Raw genomic sequence first — 17,272 nt, 5'->3', positions numbered from 1 at the left:
TGAGCGAAAACGGTTAGTCAGCCTATGATTTTACCAAGTATATTTGATGATATTATTGTGAATAAAGTAATTTATATATAACCTATTTACGTGGAGTCTTGTTTTAAATTTTCAATCCTTAGCCATAAAAGTTAAAAATTTATACATTTTTAACCACAAAATAATTAATAAATTATAAATTTGATAAATGTTGTCAAAATTTGAACTTTAAATGCTTATAAAAAAAAAATTGTGCCTATGTATTTTTAATATTTTCCAACTGCTATCAGAACGATATATCAGGAGCCTTATATTAAATTTTCACGCTTTTTTACACAACAAAAATTTTTTTATTGATATTTATAGAAAAAACTAAAAAAATTGAAAACTGACAATGTCCGTAAACCGCTCAAAAAGAGTCAAAATATTTTCAAAATTTTATGGTGTATAGAAAATGCTAATATAAACATTCAGTGAAATTTTTAAGTATCTACAGTCATTCGTTTTTTAATTACAATAAAATAAGAAAATTGTTACATGAGAAATCGAGTGAATATCAAATATTGTAAAAATATAAATTTCAGACGCTCATAAAAATTTAATTTAAGTTTATTGTAGACATTTTTTTTTTTGATAAAGGTAGACAAACTTATGAGTAATCTTATATTACATTTTAAAATCTTAGATTTAAAAAGAAAAATTTTTATAAATTCTGAACTCAAAATAGTTTGCTAGATTTTTCTGTATTTTGTCAAAATTTGAACTTTAAATGCTTATAAATAAAAACTGTGACTAAGGATTTTTAATTTTTTTTTCATCTGCCTTTGACACAATAACCTAGGAGCCTTCTATTAAATTTTCAAGCTTTTTTACTCAACAGATAAAATTTTATTGATATTTATAGAAAAAAAAACTAAAAAAATTGAAAACTGAAAATGCCCGTAAACAGCTCAAAAAGTGTCAAAATATTTTCAAAATTTTATGGTGTATAGAAAATACTAATATAAACATTCAGTCAAAATTTCATGTCCCTACGGTCATTTGTTTAAGAGTTACACCAAAAACCAAAATCGATTTTCTCAAAAACAGATTTTGCGTAAAAATTCCCGTTTTTCCTTAATTTTTCTTTTGTTTTTCACGTCGCTTGTGAAAACTACTGAGAAATTTTTACTTTTGACCCCCCCAAGTACCAACTAGATTCACTTTCCTATCAGAAAAGTTACTATCGAAGAAAATCCAAGCACTTTTACTGTCCTAAAAGATGATGACAGACACAAAAATAAAAATAAAAAAAAAACAAAAAAATAAAAATAAAAAAAAAACAAAAAAATAAAAATAAAAATAAACACACATCATTGTAAAATCAATACATTCATCGCTTCGCTCAGAATCTAAAAAAATGTGGGTAAATGCTGTGCAGTAGGTTACAAATGGGTCACTGTAATATAAGTGTTCAATTTGAATTTAATGATATATATAATTTTAAACAAAAAACTATTCTGAGCGGAGACGGTTTGTCGGTCTAGAATATTTTATATTATATTAATATTGTTATAACTTATTATTAATACGCTAGCTGTTAAGTTGAAGTAATATTATAAAATTACAAAAAAATAACTAAAATCGTTATTCTTGGTTATTTAATATGTAATTTCGTCCAAATTTTAACTTAAAATAACTAAAAAAAACTGTGTTGATGTTTATTTTTATAAATTTTTGGTTACAGAATTTACTACTTCCGTGCACCCTTATTTTAAATTTTCAATCTTTAGCTATACAAGTTAAACATTTTATACATTTTTTATTTTTATTACTATTTAATTACTATTATATTAAGAGGATGTCACACCCACATATGTTGTCTCAGTCTTATAAATGTACAACATAGCAAAAACTGTTTTGAAAACTGTTTTCTCTCACCATATTTGTTGTAGAACTACCAAATTTTCACAACATGTCAAGAAGAACTTTATCTGTGCAACAGCGTGTTTTTTTAATAGCACATTCCAATTATTTTTTATAAGCAAATTAAAAAAAAACAAAAAACCAAATATTTAGAAGCAAATAACTTTTGTTGTATTTATGTTATCTAAAATATAGGCACGCAGTTGCATAGATAATTGTCTACCCTATATGTTCAGAAATGTTGGAGCCACTACTACAAACACAGAAAGATAAAAGTTATCCCGCACCAAAGAGTTTTTGCTATGTTGTACATTTGTAAGACGGAGACAACACATGCAGGTGTGACGTCCTTTTAAGGGGATTGGAAGCGGTGGTTTTCGGTCTTTGTATAACACACGTGGAACATAGGAAAAATAGCTATACGCCTGACAAAAATGAAGGTACTTCTAGTAGTTCGATTAAACAAATGTAAAGATAAAGTTTGAATTGATATACAAGTTAACTTTGCATTGGTCGAAGCATATTTTTAATATTTTTTTAATATATTTAATATTAAGAAGGTGGATAAGTGTATGTCGCTCTGCTGTACAGTAGGTTACAAGTGGGTCACTGTAATAGATGGTGTTAAATTTGAATTCAATGATATAATATCATTGTATAAGAAAAACGATTCTGAGCGAAAACGGTCAGTCAACCTATGATAGGAGCCTATGAAATAAGTATATTTCATGATATTATTATGAATAAAGTAATTTATATAGAACCTATTTACGTGGAGCCTTGTTTTAAATTTTCAATCCTTAGCCATAAAAGCTAAACATTTTATACATTTTACTGTCCTAAAAGGTGATGACAGACACAAAAATTAAAAAAAAAATTTAAAAAAAAACACATCATTGTAAAATCAATACATTCATCGCTTCGCTCAGAATCTAAAATGGACAAATTTATAAAATTAAAAATATTTATTCTCATCAAAATATTGCTAAATGCAATTTAAAAAGTGCTTCGACCAATGCAAAGTAAACTTGTAAACCAATTCAAACATCTTTACATTTTAGATTCTGAGCGAAGCGATAGATGTATTGATTTTACAATGATGTGCGTTTTTTTTTTAATTTTTAATTTTTTTTTAATTTTTGTGTCTTTTATCACCTTTTAGGACAGTAAAAGTGCTTGGATTTTCTTCAACAGTAACTTTTCTGATAGGAAAGTGAATCTAGTTGGTACTTTGGGGGGTCATATGAAAAAATTTCCCAGTAGTTTTCAAAAGCGATGTGAAAAACAAAAGAAAAATTAAGGAAAAACTGGAATCTTTACGCAAAATCTGTTTTCGAGAAAATCGATTTTGGTTTTTGGTGTAACTCTAAAACAAATGACCGTAGGGACATGAAATTTTGACTTAATGTTTATATTAGCATTTTCTATAGACCATAAAATTTACAAAATATTTTGACTTATTTTGAGCTGTTTGCGGACATTGTCAGTTTTCAATTTTTTTTGTTTTTTTTTCTATAAATATCAATAAAAATTTATTTCCTGGGTAAAAAAGCGTGAAAATTTAATATAAGGCTCCTGATATATCATTCTAATAGTATTAAAAAAATATTAAAAATACATAGGCACAATTTTTTTTTATAAGCATTTAAAGTTCAAATTTTGACAACATTTATCAAATTTATAATTTACGAATTATTTTGTAGTTAAAAATGTATAAAATGTTTAACTTTTATGGCTAAGGATTGAAAATTTAAAACAAGGCTCCACGTAAATAGGTTATATATAAATTACTTTATTCACAATAATATCATCAAATATACTTATTTCATAGGCTCCTATCATAGGCTGACTGACCGTTTTCGTCGTTAGTGCCTGCGTCATGTGGTATGTTGGGATCGTCCTTCCCAGCCACCTGGCGACGTCTGCAGGTAGGGCTGTGCATGTCCAGTCCCCTGTGATAGATGACGACCGCTTGGCCTGCCAGAGTGCGATGGTCATCAACCCTCCTCACGCTTTATAGTAGACTTTGGGATCTGAGGGACACGGGGATCTGCGGGGCATACAACCGGTACCTGATACCTGACCCAGGAAATTCACCGGAGGCATACCGGCCTCCCGGGTAGAAATATTGGTTTTCAGTTAGTGTCAGTAGTTATATTTATTGGTCCTGGACTGGTGCCAGGATATAAATAAATAAATATGGACTTGTGTCTGAACAGTGCCAGTGGCATATTTATGGGGCTGGTGGGGGGGGGGCACACGGGGCCTGTACCCTCCCCATTCCCCCACCCCCTTAAGGCATTTCTAAATATACCCCTGAAAATATCTGTATACGTATGATATATCTTAAATCGTAATAACGAATCGTGGTTATAGGTTAGGTAATTATACAAGGTGTTTCAAAAGTCTTCATCCGATTACCAACTGATATAGTTCGGCAACAGTTAGTCGCAAGTTAGCAACCCATGTATTAATAAAACATTTATTAATGCTTGACTGATTAATAAAACTTACCTATTTTAAGAATATATTTTTCTTTATTTCACCCTTATATTTTCATTTTTAAAATAAATATAAATTTTTGAAATGAGATGTAGATTTTGATACATCCTGTATAATAAATAAAATAAAAGTAAGATCATATTTGTTTTTAATAATACTATTCTGTAATAATATTCTTCTTGCTAGGTAGCTATATAAAAAGCATAATAATATAACATATCATGATGCTGTAGTACCATTTTTGTGTATAGTGTATCACATGTGTTACATTTAACAAACATATTATTATACAATAAATTACAATATACTAATAATTAGTAAAAATAAGAACTGTATTGATTTTTATTGCACCTTATAGGAACTTTATAAATGTATTTAAACGAGAAAATAATTTGAGTAATAATACTATAGTTACTTTATACTACCTACTGTAATGTTTGTTAAAAATAAAACAATTAGAAATAATAATCTATTTTATAACATAAATATTAAATCACATATTATTACCTATTGTACTCACAATTATAGTTACATTAATTACTTACATTCAGCATTTATGTTTGAATACTTTTTCACCATGATTTCATAATCCCTCTTTGCATGTTTTTCCAAGTTTGACAGTTTTGTGTAATTCTCCAGGCATTACTTTAGATTTCCGAAGTCCTGCTGTAATTTCTATAACATTTATAATACAAAAATCAGTTTATGAATTTTTTTGTTGACATAAGTATGCTATAGACAATGATTTTACCGTCCAATATTTTTTTATAAAACACTTTCAAAAAATGCTGGCTTAGTTTTGGTGCCTTTGAAAGTGAACTCCATTAATAATTGTTTAGTAATAATGATGTCTTGTAACTGGAAATCACTGTGCCTATTTCTATCGATTGGATCTTTGATACTATACCGAATGCAAGTGTACAATCTACAACAAGGTACAAGCATGAGTGTTCAATAGCGTACTTTATAATTCATCAACAATACAATAATTTAATTTTCATAAATCTAACTATATAAATGTGAAATAAAAATCTCTGTACAGGCTAAACTCTAGAAATACTTATCATATATTCCCGATTTTTTTTAAACGAAAAAGTATTACCGGAAAAGTAGGAAATCTGGATGTCAAAAAACAACAGTGGTGACATCTGTCCAGAAAAAAATAAACTAAATAATGAAATAAAAATTTAGTTTATTGTTGCAGATTAAAATAATAATAATAGTGTATTATATACTGGTTGCTATTGGTTAATCGGGCATGTTTGTTGATTTTTATTATTATTTTTTGTCAATATATATATAATATATTATATTATATATTATATATAAATGAATGTTTGTGTGTAGATTAGACCTCTGGGACGAAAATAGGCTAATTTAAAAATGGTTAAATTTGGTTTTTTTTATTCATCGGATCTTAGTACGGTTAGGTTAGGTTAGGATTTTGTAATAATTGATTATATTAATCCACCGTAGGTGGAATTAAGTAAAAACGACAAACTTGGTATAACTTTGATACTTTAGAGTTAAATCATACAATTACGTACAAACAGCACGGGGTCCGCGATCTACCGCAGGTATATTGCCTACCTGATAATACTCGTATACTGTTGCGAATCAAAATTTTTATTCCAGGCCACAGAAAAGTTAAGATAAATTTTGAACACCATACACCGAATATTAAATAACGAATTGAACAAAGTTTGAGTCATATAGAGTTGGTACATTAAACGGGCAACGAAGTGCACGGGATCAGCTAGTATTAATATACGAATTAGAATTATGAATTATAAATAAATAAAACCAGTTAACTGAATGTTGGTCAAACATATTTTTATAATATTAAAATTATATTTTACTCACCAACTTTTGTTTATGCTCAACATTTTTTAACATATTGACAAATACAAGATAATGTTCCATTGTCGTCAAAGGTAATAAGCGTTGTAAACAACCTCCAACTTTCAGTAATTCAACAAGTTTACGACCAGACCATTCTCCACTTATTGTAACCAAGTGATTGCCAATAATTTCCAAGTTGTTAGCAATTTTTTGTTACACCTTTTCGATGGCAGTATGGCGAAGTAAAATAAAATGCAGTAGATTGTGTAATGTTTCTGAAAAAATGTTTCACAAATAGTAGTATAGTCATAATCAGGGACGACCCGAGGGGTGAGGGGGGTGTCATGGGGAGTGTTACACCCCCCACTCGGCAATATTTGATTTTCAGTCGGCAAAATGGAATTTATTTTCACCTGAATTAAATTAATTTCTTTAAGACGAGGAAAGGAAAATTAAATAAATTGTATAAACGTTAATACTGTTTTAACTCAATATTTTTGTAATGGGTTATGGAGCGGATTCTTAAAAGTATAGCGAGGCTGCTAGAATCAGCAGTCGGTACAAGATAAAAACCTAATGAACGGCTCATAACATAACACGCTACACGCATACTTATAACACTATAATAATATTATTTCATGCATAATATATACAGTGGAAAATAGATAAACCGTCTATTTCTGTCATCCGTCATCGCATTTAAGCAATGCTGCATGCGGCGATGGTTAAGGCGGGTGATTATAATATTATATAATATGTTATCAAAATACGCGATGATCGCTTTTCGAAGAAACACTCACCAGACGATGATTACCGATTATCTTGTATCGTATATAGTGTGTGTGTTTGCTTTCTGTACAACAGTTGACAACAGTCTGCAATCCTGGATTAAGGGGGCCAAGGGGGGCACGGTCCATTGGGGGCCCATCTTTATCCCCAAAATATATTTTTTTAACGCGTCCAATACAGTTTTGTAAACAAAAAATCACTTAAGTAGGTAGGTAAATTAATATTTATAATTATTATAAAATAAAATTGTTCTCAATTTTATATCACGAAATATTACTATAAATAATGAACAATGTTTGCCAACAATTTTTTTTGTTTTATTTTTTTAGATTATTATTTGAGTATATAAAAAGGTAGTTATAAGAAAAAATAATTTAGCTCTTGTAAATGAGGTATTTCAGTTAAAAGTATTAATGTATATTATACTCAGGGGTGGATTAGAGAGAGATAAACCAAATAGTGAATTTTAGTCAACATAACTACATTTTTTTTTTGAACCCATTATCCTTTGTAATACTGTATTGTAGTATAATATATACATCAATTTTAAATTTATTTTTATTTTTGAACAGTTTATGTTTACACATTTGTTATAGTTCAAGTACTTATATATAACACAATAAAAGTGAATAATTAAAATTACTAATGTTACGATTTTTGTGTTATAATCATCGCGTATTTTGTGTTATGTATAATATATACATCAATTTTAAATTTATTTTTATTTTTGAACAGTTTATGTTTACACATTTGTTATAGTTCAAGTACTTATATATAACACAATAAAAGTGAATAATTAAAATTACTAATGTTACGATTTTTGTGTTTGATAAGAAAATTTACTGCGCACACATAGTAGTATAATATATAGTATATAGGTACATAGTTATTTAAAGAAGCGGCCCACCGGAAAAACTCTTGAATTCCCGGTGGCCCAATCCACTCCTGAATTTATACTAAACTTTAGAGGACCATAGTTATTAGTTAATAACCTATAGCGAACCAAAATTGATCATTTGACTGTCAAATTGTTCAGAAAAAAAGCTTTACCGGAATCCATAAAAAAATATGGTGGTTAACATTTGAACAAATAAAGTCGATTATATTATTGGTACAACCACGTGCTTAAAAAATTTGAAAATTGCTTGTTAAAAATAAAGAAACACCCGTCTTTTTTTGTTTTAACGAAATTCCATATCATCGATCCATAATTATTGTTAAAAAAAAACTTGCGTACAATGACATAAGATACACCTTGTATATTTTTTGTATAGTAAAAAAAATAATAAGCTAAGTATTCCTAAGTTTCAACTTCAAATTTAATTCAAACTAAAAATTGAAACAAAAGAAAATTATAAATTTATAGCATGTAACTAAAAATAAATGTAAAGGTATGCTATCTAATACAATATAAAAAAGGCGGATAAGTGGGTACCGCTGTATTGTTGTTATTTTGGCTATCCGCCAGGCGTTACGTATTGTTATAAGACGTGAGTACACTTAATAACTTTTTGAGGGCAGATTATAAAACTTAGTTTGCGGAAAACCTATTAAGTTGTAAAAATTCAAAATTGCTTAGAGTTGAATTGGGTTTTTACATAGATTTTTTTCAAATATATTTTGTAATAATATAGCCATATAGGTTAGGTATGTCTACTCAAGGGGTACCTACGTAGGTTAGGTTATAGTAGTTAGATAATATGATAATTTCATACTTAAATATTAAAATTGTCCTCAAAATGTGTTTTTAATATTTTACACGCAAATTAAATAGATTATGACGATTTACCGATATATTCCAAAAGTTATTTATAAACATAATTCCATAAATAAGTGTTATACTTTTATATAGAATTATATAAGTACTAAATAAAATATGTTCTTTAATTACATATTAACTATCCATAATAAGTAGGTATGTACTATGTAGGTATATTTAGAATACATGATAATATTAAGAATATCTAGTACCTATATAGAATACTATTCAAAATAAACTGCATCCAATCTAACAAAAAGGTGGAAAAGTGGGAACAGCGTTCTGCTTTACAGTAGTTGTCGGGCATGTCATTGTAATATCAAACTAAATAATATAAAAAAAAAAAAATGCTTTTATAAACATTTGATGAACATTTCAAGAGTTAATTCGTTTATTAGAATTGTATAATATCAATTGATAAATTGAAAAAATCGATTGATGGAATTCGTTAATTTACCATTAATATCCTATCGTAAAACTGTTAAATTCAAATCCTCATAAAAAATTAATATTACTTTCCTTTAAAGTTTTTATTAAGATTAAGGCTACCTACTCTACTTTTGGAATTTTTTCAACATTTTTTTATCATTTTAATTTCATATAATCTAGTCCGTCAGCTTACATTAGTGCTACATGCATTAAAACTATTATAACTACATAATATTAAAATTGTTGATCAAACTTCAGATATTATCATTGATATTGTACATGAAGAATATTATCTTATGTCTTTAGGGGGCTGCAGCCGATGAAAAAAAGTGACGTTTAGACCAATAAGCTAGAATTAACTCGAAGAATTTGGTTTGACAGATTTTAATTTTGAAAACGGATTATGATTGATCAACAAGTTTGCTAGGGAATGATCGAGGCGATTTTGAATTTTTTTTTTCAGCTGTGATATCCAAGAATTAAAATATCGAATATATAAGATATTTTGTATTTATATTATTCATTATGACCAAGGCTTGCATTTGAAAAAAAAATCCGTCTTATGTTATTTACATTTAAAACGTTACACAATGTATGCGTTTATCGTTATTTTGAATTAAAACGTTATTCAACTTTTTCGTTTAACGTTATTCAGAATTAAAACGTTATCCAAGTTTTGCGTTTATCGTTATTTAGAACTAAATAGTTATAAACATGTTTTGCGTTTATCGTTATTTAAAATAGTGTTAATACCTATTCAATTTAAAAATAATAACTAATGCGGTAGTTATTCCCGGATACGGAATATACCTAGTATAATCAATTCTTAGAATGTTTGCACGAAATAAATGTTTCTACAATACCAATAAACCTTACCTTTTAAATAAATAGATTTAAAATTATGTCGTTCTCCGTAATTTTTCGTTGAATGATATTCTATAAATTACGTTTTGCGTTATTTTTCGTTTAGTGATATTCTATAAATTACATTTTGCATTATGTTTTGTTTAATGATATATAATACATTTTGTTAATCGTTATGTTTTGTTTTTCGGTATTTAAAATATATTTTTGAATATCGCTTTCCGTTATAATTACGTTTACAAATTTCAATAGTTTTTTGTCAAATATAACGTTTGCATGCCCTGATTATGACACTAATAATAATTGGAATATTCAAAATCGTCACGATCATGGGGTACCTACGTAGGTTAGGTTTTAGTAGTTAGATAATATGATAATTTCATACTTAAATATTAAAATTGTCCTCAAAATGTTTTTTTAATATTTTACACGCAAATTAAATAGATTATGACGATTTACCGATATATTCCAAAAGTTATTTATAAACATAATTCCATAAATAAGTGTTATACTTTTATATAGAATTATATAAGTACTAAATAAAATATGTTCTTTAATTACATATTAATTATCCATAATAACTAGGTATGTACTATGTAGGTATATTTAGAATACATGATTATATTAAGAGTACCTAGTAAATAGAATACTATTCAAAATAAACTGCACCCAATCTAACAAAAAGGTGGAAAAGTGGGGACAGCGCTGTGCTTTACAGTCAGACTTAACGTTTAACGTTTTAAATACCTAGTAAATATTATAATTATTTATTTGATCATATTATATATTACCCGTTAGTTTAAAGATTAGAATGAATTGACTTCTTATAACATTTAAAGGTAAAATTATTATCTAGGGCATCTCATTAGCTTTTTATTATATTTTAGTTTTAAAGTGAGTTATGAGTATTTTAAAATTGTAAATTGCTAGTACATCTTAAGATACTCATTAATGTTATTATAATACGTTATTTATTGATATTACGTTTAGACAATAAATTCGACGATTTCGGTAATGGTTGGTGCTTGATAATCTATTTTTTAAACATGTTTGAACCAGAAATAGATACTTGGTATAATATAATATCCAAGGCCTAAAATGTTATAGGTCAGCAACCCATATGTTTTCGGGGGGACAAACTTGTGACGTGGTTTTTAATCGGAACTTTGAAAATATATATTCTACTCTCACAGACACTATTAGAACCCCACTCAATTGTAGTGGTCCAAAATTCGTCAAATTCCGTACACGACAGTATGACACTGATTTTTGTGTTTGATAAGAAAATTTACTGCGCACACATAGTAGTATCTATAGTATATAGGTACACAGTTATTTGAAGAAGCGGCCCACCGGAAAAACTCCTGAATTCCCGGTGGCCCAATCCACTCCTGAATTTATACTAAACTTTGGAGGACCATGGTTATTAGTTAATAACCTATAGCGAACCAAAATATGTTATCTAATACAATATAAAAAAGGCGGATAAGTGGGTACCACTGTATTGTTGTTATTTTGGCTATCCGCCAGGCGTTACGTATTGTTATAAGACGTGAGTACACTTAATAACTTTTTGAGGGCAGATTATAAAACTTAGTTTGCGGAAAACCTATTAAGTTGTAAAAATTCAAAATTGCTTAGAGTTGAAATGGGTTTCTACCTAGATTTTTTTCAAATATATTTTGTAATAATATAGCCATATAAGTTAGGTATGTCTACTCAAGTACCAACTGGGGTACCTACGTAGGTTAGGTTATAGTAGTTAGATAATATGATAATTTCATACTTAAATATTAAAATTGTCCTCAAAATGTGTTTTTAATATTTCACACACAAATTAACTAGATTATGACGATTTATCGATATATTCCAAAAGTTATTTATAAACATAATTCCATAAAAAAGTGTTATACTTTTATATAGAATTATATAAGTACTAAATAAAATATGTTCTTTAATTACATATTAATTATCCATAATAAGTAGGTATGTACTATGTAGGTATATTTAGAATACATGATAATATTAAGAATATCTAGTACCTATATAGAATACTATTCAAAATAAACTGCATCCAATCTAACAAAAATGTGGAAAAGTGGAAACAGCGTTCTGCTTTACAGTAGTTGTCGGGCATGTCATTGTAATATCAAACTAAATAATATAAAAAAAAAAAATGCTTTTATAAACATTTGATGAACATTTCAAGAGTTAATTCGTTTATTAGAATTGTATAATATCAATTGATAAATTGAAAAAATCGATTGATGGAATTCGTTAATTTACCATTAATATCCTATCGTAAAACTGTTAAATTCAAATCCTCATAAAAAATTAATATTACTTTCCTTTAAAGTTTTTATTAAGATTAAGGCTACCTACTCTACTTTTGGAATTTTTTCAACATTTTTTTATCATTTTAATTTCATATAATCTAGTCCGTCAGCTTACATTAGTGCTACATGCATTAAAACTATTATAACTACATAATATTAAAATTGTTGATCAAACTTCAGATATTATCATTGATATTGTACATGAAGAATATTATCTTATGTCTTTAGGGGGCTGCAGCCGATGAAAAAAAGTGACGTTTAGACCAATAAGCTAGAATTAACTCGAAGAATTTGGTTTGACAGATTTTAATTTTGAAAACGGATTATGATTGATCAACAAGTTTGCTAGGGAATGATCGAGGCGATTTTGAATTTTTTTTTTCAGCTGTGATATCCAAGAATTAAAATATCGAATATATAAGATATTTTGTATTTATATTATTCATTATGACCAAGGCTTGCATTTGAAAAAAAAAATCCGTCTTATGTTATTTACATTTAAAACGTTACACAATGTATGCGTTTATCGTTATTTTGAATTAAAACGTTATTCAACTTTTTCGTTTAACGTTATTCAGAATTAAAACGTTATCTAAGTTTTGCGTTTATCGTTATTTAGAACTAAATAGTTATATACATGTTTTGCGTTTATCGTTATTTAAAATAGTGTTAATACCTATTCAATTTAAAAATAATAACTAATGCGGTAGTTATTCCCGGATACGGAATATACCTAGTATAATCAATTCTTAGAATGTTTGCACGAAATAAATGTTTCTACAATACCAATAAACCTTACCTTTTAAATAAATAGATTTAAAATTATGTCGTTCTCCGTAATTTTTCGTTGAATGATATTCTATAAATTACGTTTTGCGTTATTTTTCGTTTAGTGATATTCTATAAATTACATTTTGCATTATGTTTTGTTTAATGATATATAATACATTTTGTTAATCGTTTTGTTTTGTTTTGCGGTATTTAAAATATATTCTTGAATATCGCTTTCCGTTATAATTACGTTTACAAATTTCAATAGTTTTTTGTCAAATATAACGTTTGCAAGCCCTGATTATGACACTAATAATAATTGGAATATTCAAAATCGTCACGATCATTCCTTAGTAAACTTGTTGATCAATCACAATCCGTTTTCAAAATTAAAATCTGTCAAACCGAATTCTTCCAGTTTTGTCTAGCTTATTGGTCTAAAAGTCACTTTTTTTTCATTGACTGAAGCCCCCTCTAGCCCCCTTAAGGTTTATTTTATGATACGGAATTTAAATATATTGAAAAACATTATAACAAACAAAATTAATGTTTAGATTGGTCAAATCTACAATAGTTTTGACTTTTGACAAAACCGGCTGCAGCCTTCTTCATGATTAAAATTTAAAACTATGTACCTATATAATATTATAGATAAGCTGATAAGCGGAATATAAAGAAAATCACACCTGGTTTGTCAAAACCCAAATCGCCATGGAGGCTATTCAATAATTTTGAAGTAGTGTCCAAAGGCTTTGTGCGAGTCACACGTATGTTTAATTCCCAAAGTTGTTTGGCTGTCACGGTGAGCTTGCATTTATTTCTGGTAGACTCCATCACGAAGGAACTCTGTAATTCAAAAATTATTTGTTATTTATTATTGTAATACATTTATGTAACTAAATTTTCCTTGCATTGTATGTAACAGGTAGGCCTATTACTACTGTATAAAATACCCTTATTAGATAAACATCATTATTCCTCGAAATATTGGAAGAAATTGACGACGCACATCATTCTCCAATAAACTATTTCTATGAGTAGCTATTATTAATCTATCTGAATTTTTGCTTTGTAAACAAGGCAATTGTCTTAGAATCATTTACTTCATGTTTGTATTTCGCTACTAAACGACGGCGGCGACTACAAGTACAAATCATATTTTTTCAATAAATAGATGATATTTATTATGTATATAAGTACTAAATAAATATATAATAAATTAGTAATTAATAATAATAGCTCATTGATCTGATGTGAGCCGTAAGGAATATATTATTTTTAAAAATAGTATAAAATATTAATGTAATTTGCGCGGCGTTAACTGGCCGACAATAAGTGAATTTAGGACCATATTTACCTACGTACTATTTAATTTTTGTCCAGATATTGGCGAGTGATATGGACGATTATTGTTATAATGTCATATATCTACAATTTAAAAAATGCTCTCTTGCCACAAGAAATTTTGAATGAACATTGTAAAAAAAAGACAATTACATTTTGTACTTTAAAATTATAAAATATACTTGTGTTAAAATTAGCCCATTGAAAAACAGACATGAAATAGAACAAAGCAGCTTGTTAGGTGGCAGCAAACGACAAAAATTAAAACACGGGAAGTATGAAGAGTTGGAAAATATTTTATTGGAGTGGTTTCAACAAGCTCGTAGTTTAAATTATCCAATAAATGGAGGTATAATCACGGAAAAGGCGATGGAGATTGCCGCACGTCTCAACTTAACCGAATTTAGTGGATCGACTGGTTGGCTGGATAGATTTCGGAGTAGGCATAGCATTGTGTACCGGCAAATATCAGGTGAGGCTGAATCTGTTAATAATGATGATATAGCTTCATGGAAAAATAACGTGTTGCCTTCATTACTGCGTGACTATGCTCCTGACGATGTATACAACGCTGATGAATTCGGATTGTTTTTTAAGCTTATGCCAGATAAGTCTTTTGTTTTTAAAAATGAGACATGCCATGGTGGAAAGTTGAGCAAGGAACGTCTCACGGTTTTAGTATGTACAAATTCTACCGGAACCCATAAATTGAAGTTGGTCGTCATTGGAAAAAGTAGGTCTCCTCGCTGTTTCAAAAATGTTCGTACGTTTCCATGTGAATACCTTGCTCAAAGTCGTGCTTGGATGACAGGAATACTATTCATAAACTGGATTCAACAGCTAGATGCATTTTTCGGTAAACAAAAGAGAAAAATTATTCTATTCGTCGACAATTGTCCGGCTCACCCTAAAGATATCCCTACTACCAATATAAAACTTGTTTTCTTTCCACCAAATACTACATCTAAGTTACAACCCCTAGATCAGGGTATCATTAAAGTGATAAAACAAAAGTACCGAAAAAAGTTAGTTCAGCGGTACTTGAGAGACATGGAGAGTACCAACCAAATTTCAACTAAAGTTAACGTTTTGGACTCCATACATTACGTTAGTGCCGCTTGGGATGAAATTAAACCAGATGTAATAATAAACTGTTTTCGGAAAGCTGCATTTGGTATGTTGAACAACTCTGAACAGGCTGATAGCTCACCTTTAAAAGAAGAGGACTTTCAGCTTCTGCAAAATTTTGCTGATTATGCAACAGTAGATGATGAACTCGTAACCAGTAGCACTCGGACTTTAGATGAAATAATCGCTGATACGAACTTAGTGGACAATGAGAAAGAAGACGACGATCAAGAAGAAGAAGATCAAGACTTTCCAGTATCTACTCCTACAATAACTACTGGTTTGCAACATTTATCGGAAATTCGGAAAGTATTATTCTGTGTTGAAAATTCCGAAGAAATGTTAGGTTGTCTTAATAAAATTGAAAACTTTCTTGCTGAAACACATTGTCAGAACCTTAAACAATCAAAAATAGATCATTTTTTTAATAAACAATAATAAAATATGTATGTAATAATAATATTTTTTTAAATTAAATTCAGTAGCACAAAAATATAAGTATGTATGTATATCGTAATTATAATTAATTTTTAAGTGTATTTCTCATTAAATTATGTTTAATAATAAAAAAATAAACTCGATATTTCAACCACATCATTTTGTTTCATTCCCGCATAAGACGCTTTCCCGCATAAGACGTTTTAGAGAGCTGGTCCCTTAAAGAGCGTCTTAAGCGAGTTTTACTGTAGTTAATTTAGGACCATATAGCTAGGTAATACGTACTATTTAATTTCTGTCCAGACTCCAGAGATTGGCGAGTTATATGGACGATTATTGTCATTATGTCATATTTCTACAATTTAAAAGCTCTCTTGCCACAAGAAATTTTGAATGAACATTGTAAAAAAAAGACAATTACATTTTGTACTTTAAAATTATAAAATATACTTGTGTTAAAATTAGCCCATTAAATTTAAAATACCTATTAAAATAGAACAAAAAAACTATTTTCTATTCTTATAATCTCGTGCACTTCGTTTGCTCAAAAACAGTAAAATATTTTTTTCATATAAAATATTGAATTTATATAACGTAATTTACAACCCTTATAAAGTTAGCAGCACAACTATGACAGGCACATATGCAATACACCCAACAAACTTGTTGGTAACTTGTTGGACATTGTTGAATTACCCCCAGACTTTGTTGGACTTTATTTCTGTTGGTAGAGCTTTAGACACTTTTGTGCTGCCATCTATACTCCAACAGCACAACTTTACGTTAGCGAAATTTCACCCCTATAAAAAATGTCCAGCTTGATTTGTTGGACATTGTTGGACCACTCTGAAAATTTGTTGGGCATTATTTTAGCCAGTAGAGCTTTTGAAACTTTTGTGCTGCCAACAGCACAACTTAACGTTACCAAAATTTCACCCTTATAAAAAATGTCCAGCTTGATTTGTTGGACATTGTTGGACAACTTTCAAACTTTTCAAAATTTTCACAGGTATGAAAGTTTGTAGTTGCACTGCCAAGTCACGCCAGCAGCGGAACTAATTGTTGGGACATAATTTTTGTGCTACACAGGTTCATCTCTATTTGTTAGACACTGTTGAATAATCAATTGTAGGATATTATGACAATCATATTTTTGCTCGCTATCATTAAATATCATACGAACGTA

General features: G+C 28.7%; 1 protein-coding gene across 1 annotated transcript; it reads left to right on the top strand.

Moving 5' to 3' along the window:
- The first annotated feature begins 11,115 nt into the window (after positions 1–11,115).
- On the top strand, positions 11,116–16,908 carry LOC132940425 (tigger transposable element-derived protein 4-like). Its single transcript, XM_061008034.1, has 3 exons — positions 11,116–11,141; positions 14,718–16,036; positions 16,703–16,908. The coding sequence occupies exons 1-3, from the start codon at positions 11,116–11,118 to the stop codon at positions 16,906–16,908; spliced, it is 1,551 nt and encodes a 516-aa protein (XP_060864017.1).
- Positions 16,909–17,272: the final 364 nt, after the last annotated feature.

Source organism: Metopolophium dirhodum, chromosome 1 (genome assembly GCF_019925205.1).
Source record: "Metopolophium dirhodum isolate CAU chromosome 1, ASM1992520v1, whole genome shotgun sequence".
Lineage (NCBI taxonomy): Eukaryota > Metazoa > Arthropoda > Insecta > Hemiptera > Aphididae > Metopolophium > Metopolophium dirhodum.
The sequence above is the reverse complement of the archived record's forward strand: the minus strand, read 5'-3'. Positions and strand labels throughout refer to the sequence as shown.

Bases quoted from the DNA above. Each gene is read 5' to 3' on its own strand.
- LOC132940425 (XM_061008034.1), top strand. From the start codon at position 11,116: ATGTTTGAACCAGAAATAGATACTTG. The intron at 11,142-14,717 runs GTATAATATAAT...TGTTAAAATTAG, and splicing joins GAACCAGAAATAGATACTTG to CCCATTGAAAAACAGACATG. The intron at 16,037-16,702 runs GTCAGAACCTTA...ACCCTTATAAAG, and splicing joins CTTTCTTGCTGAAACACATT to TTAGCAGCACAACTATGACA.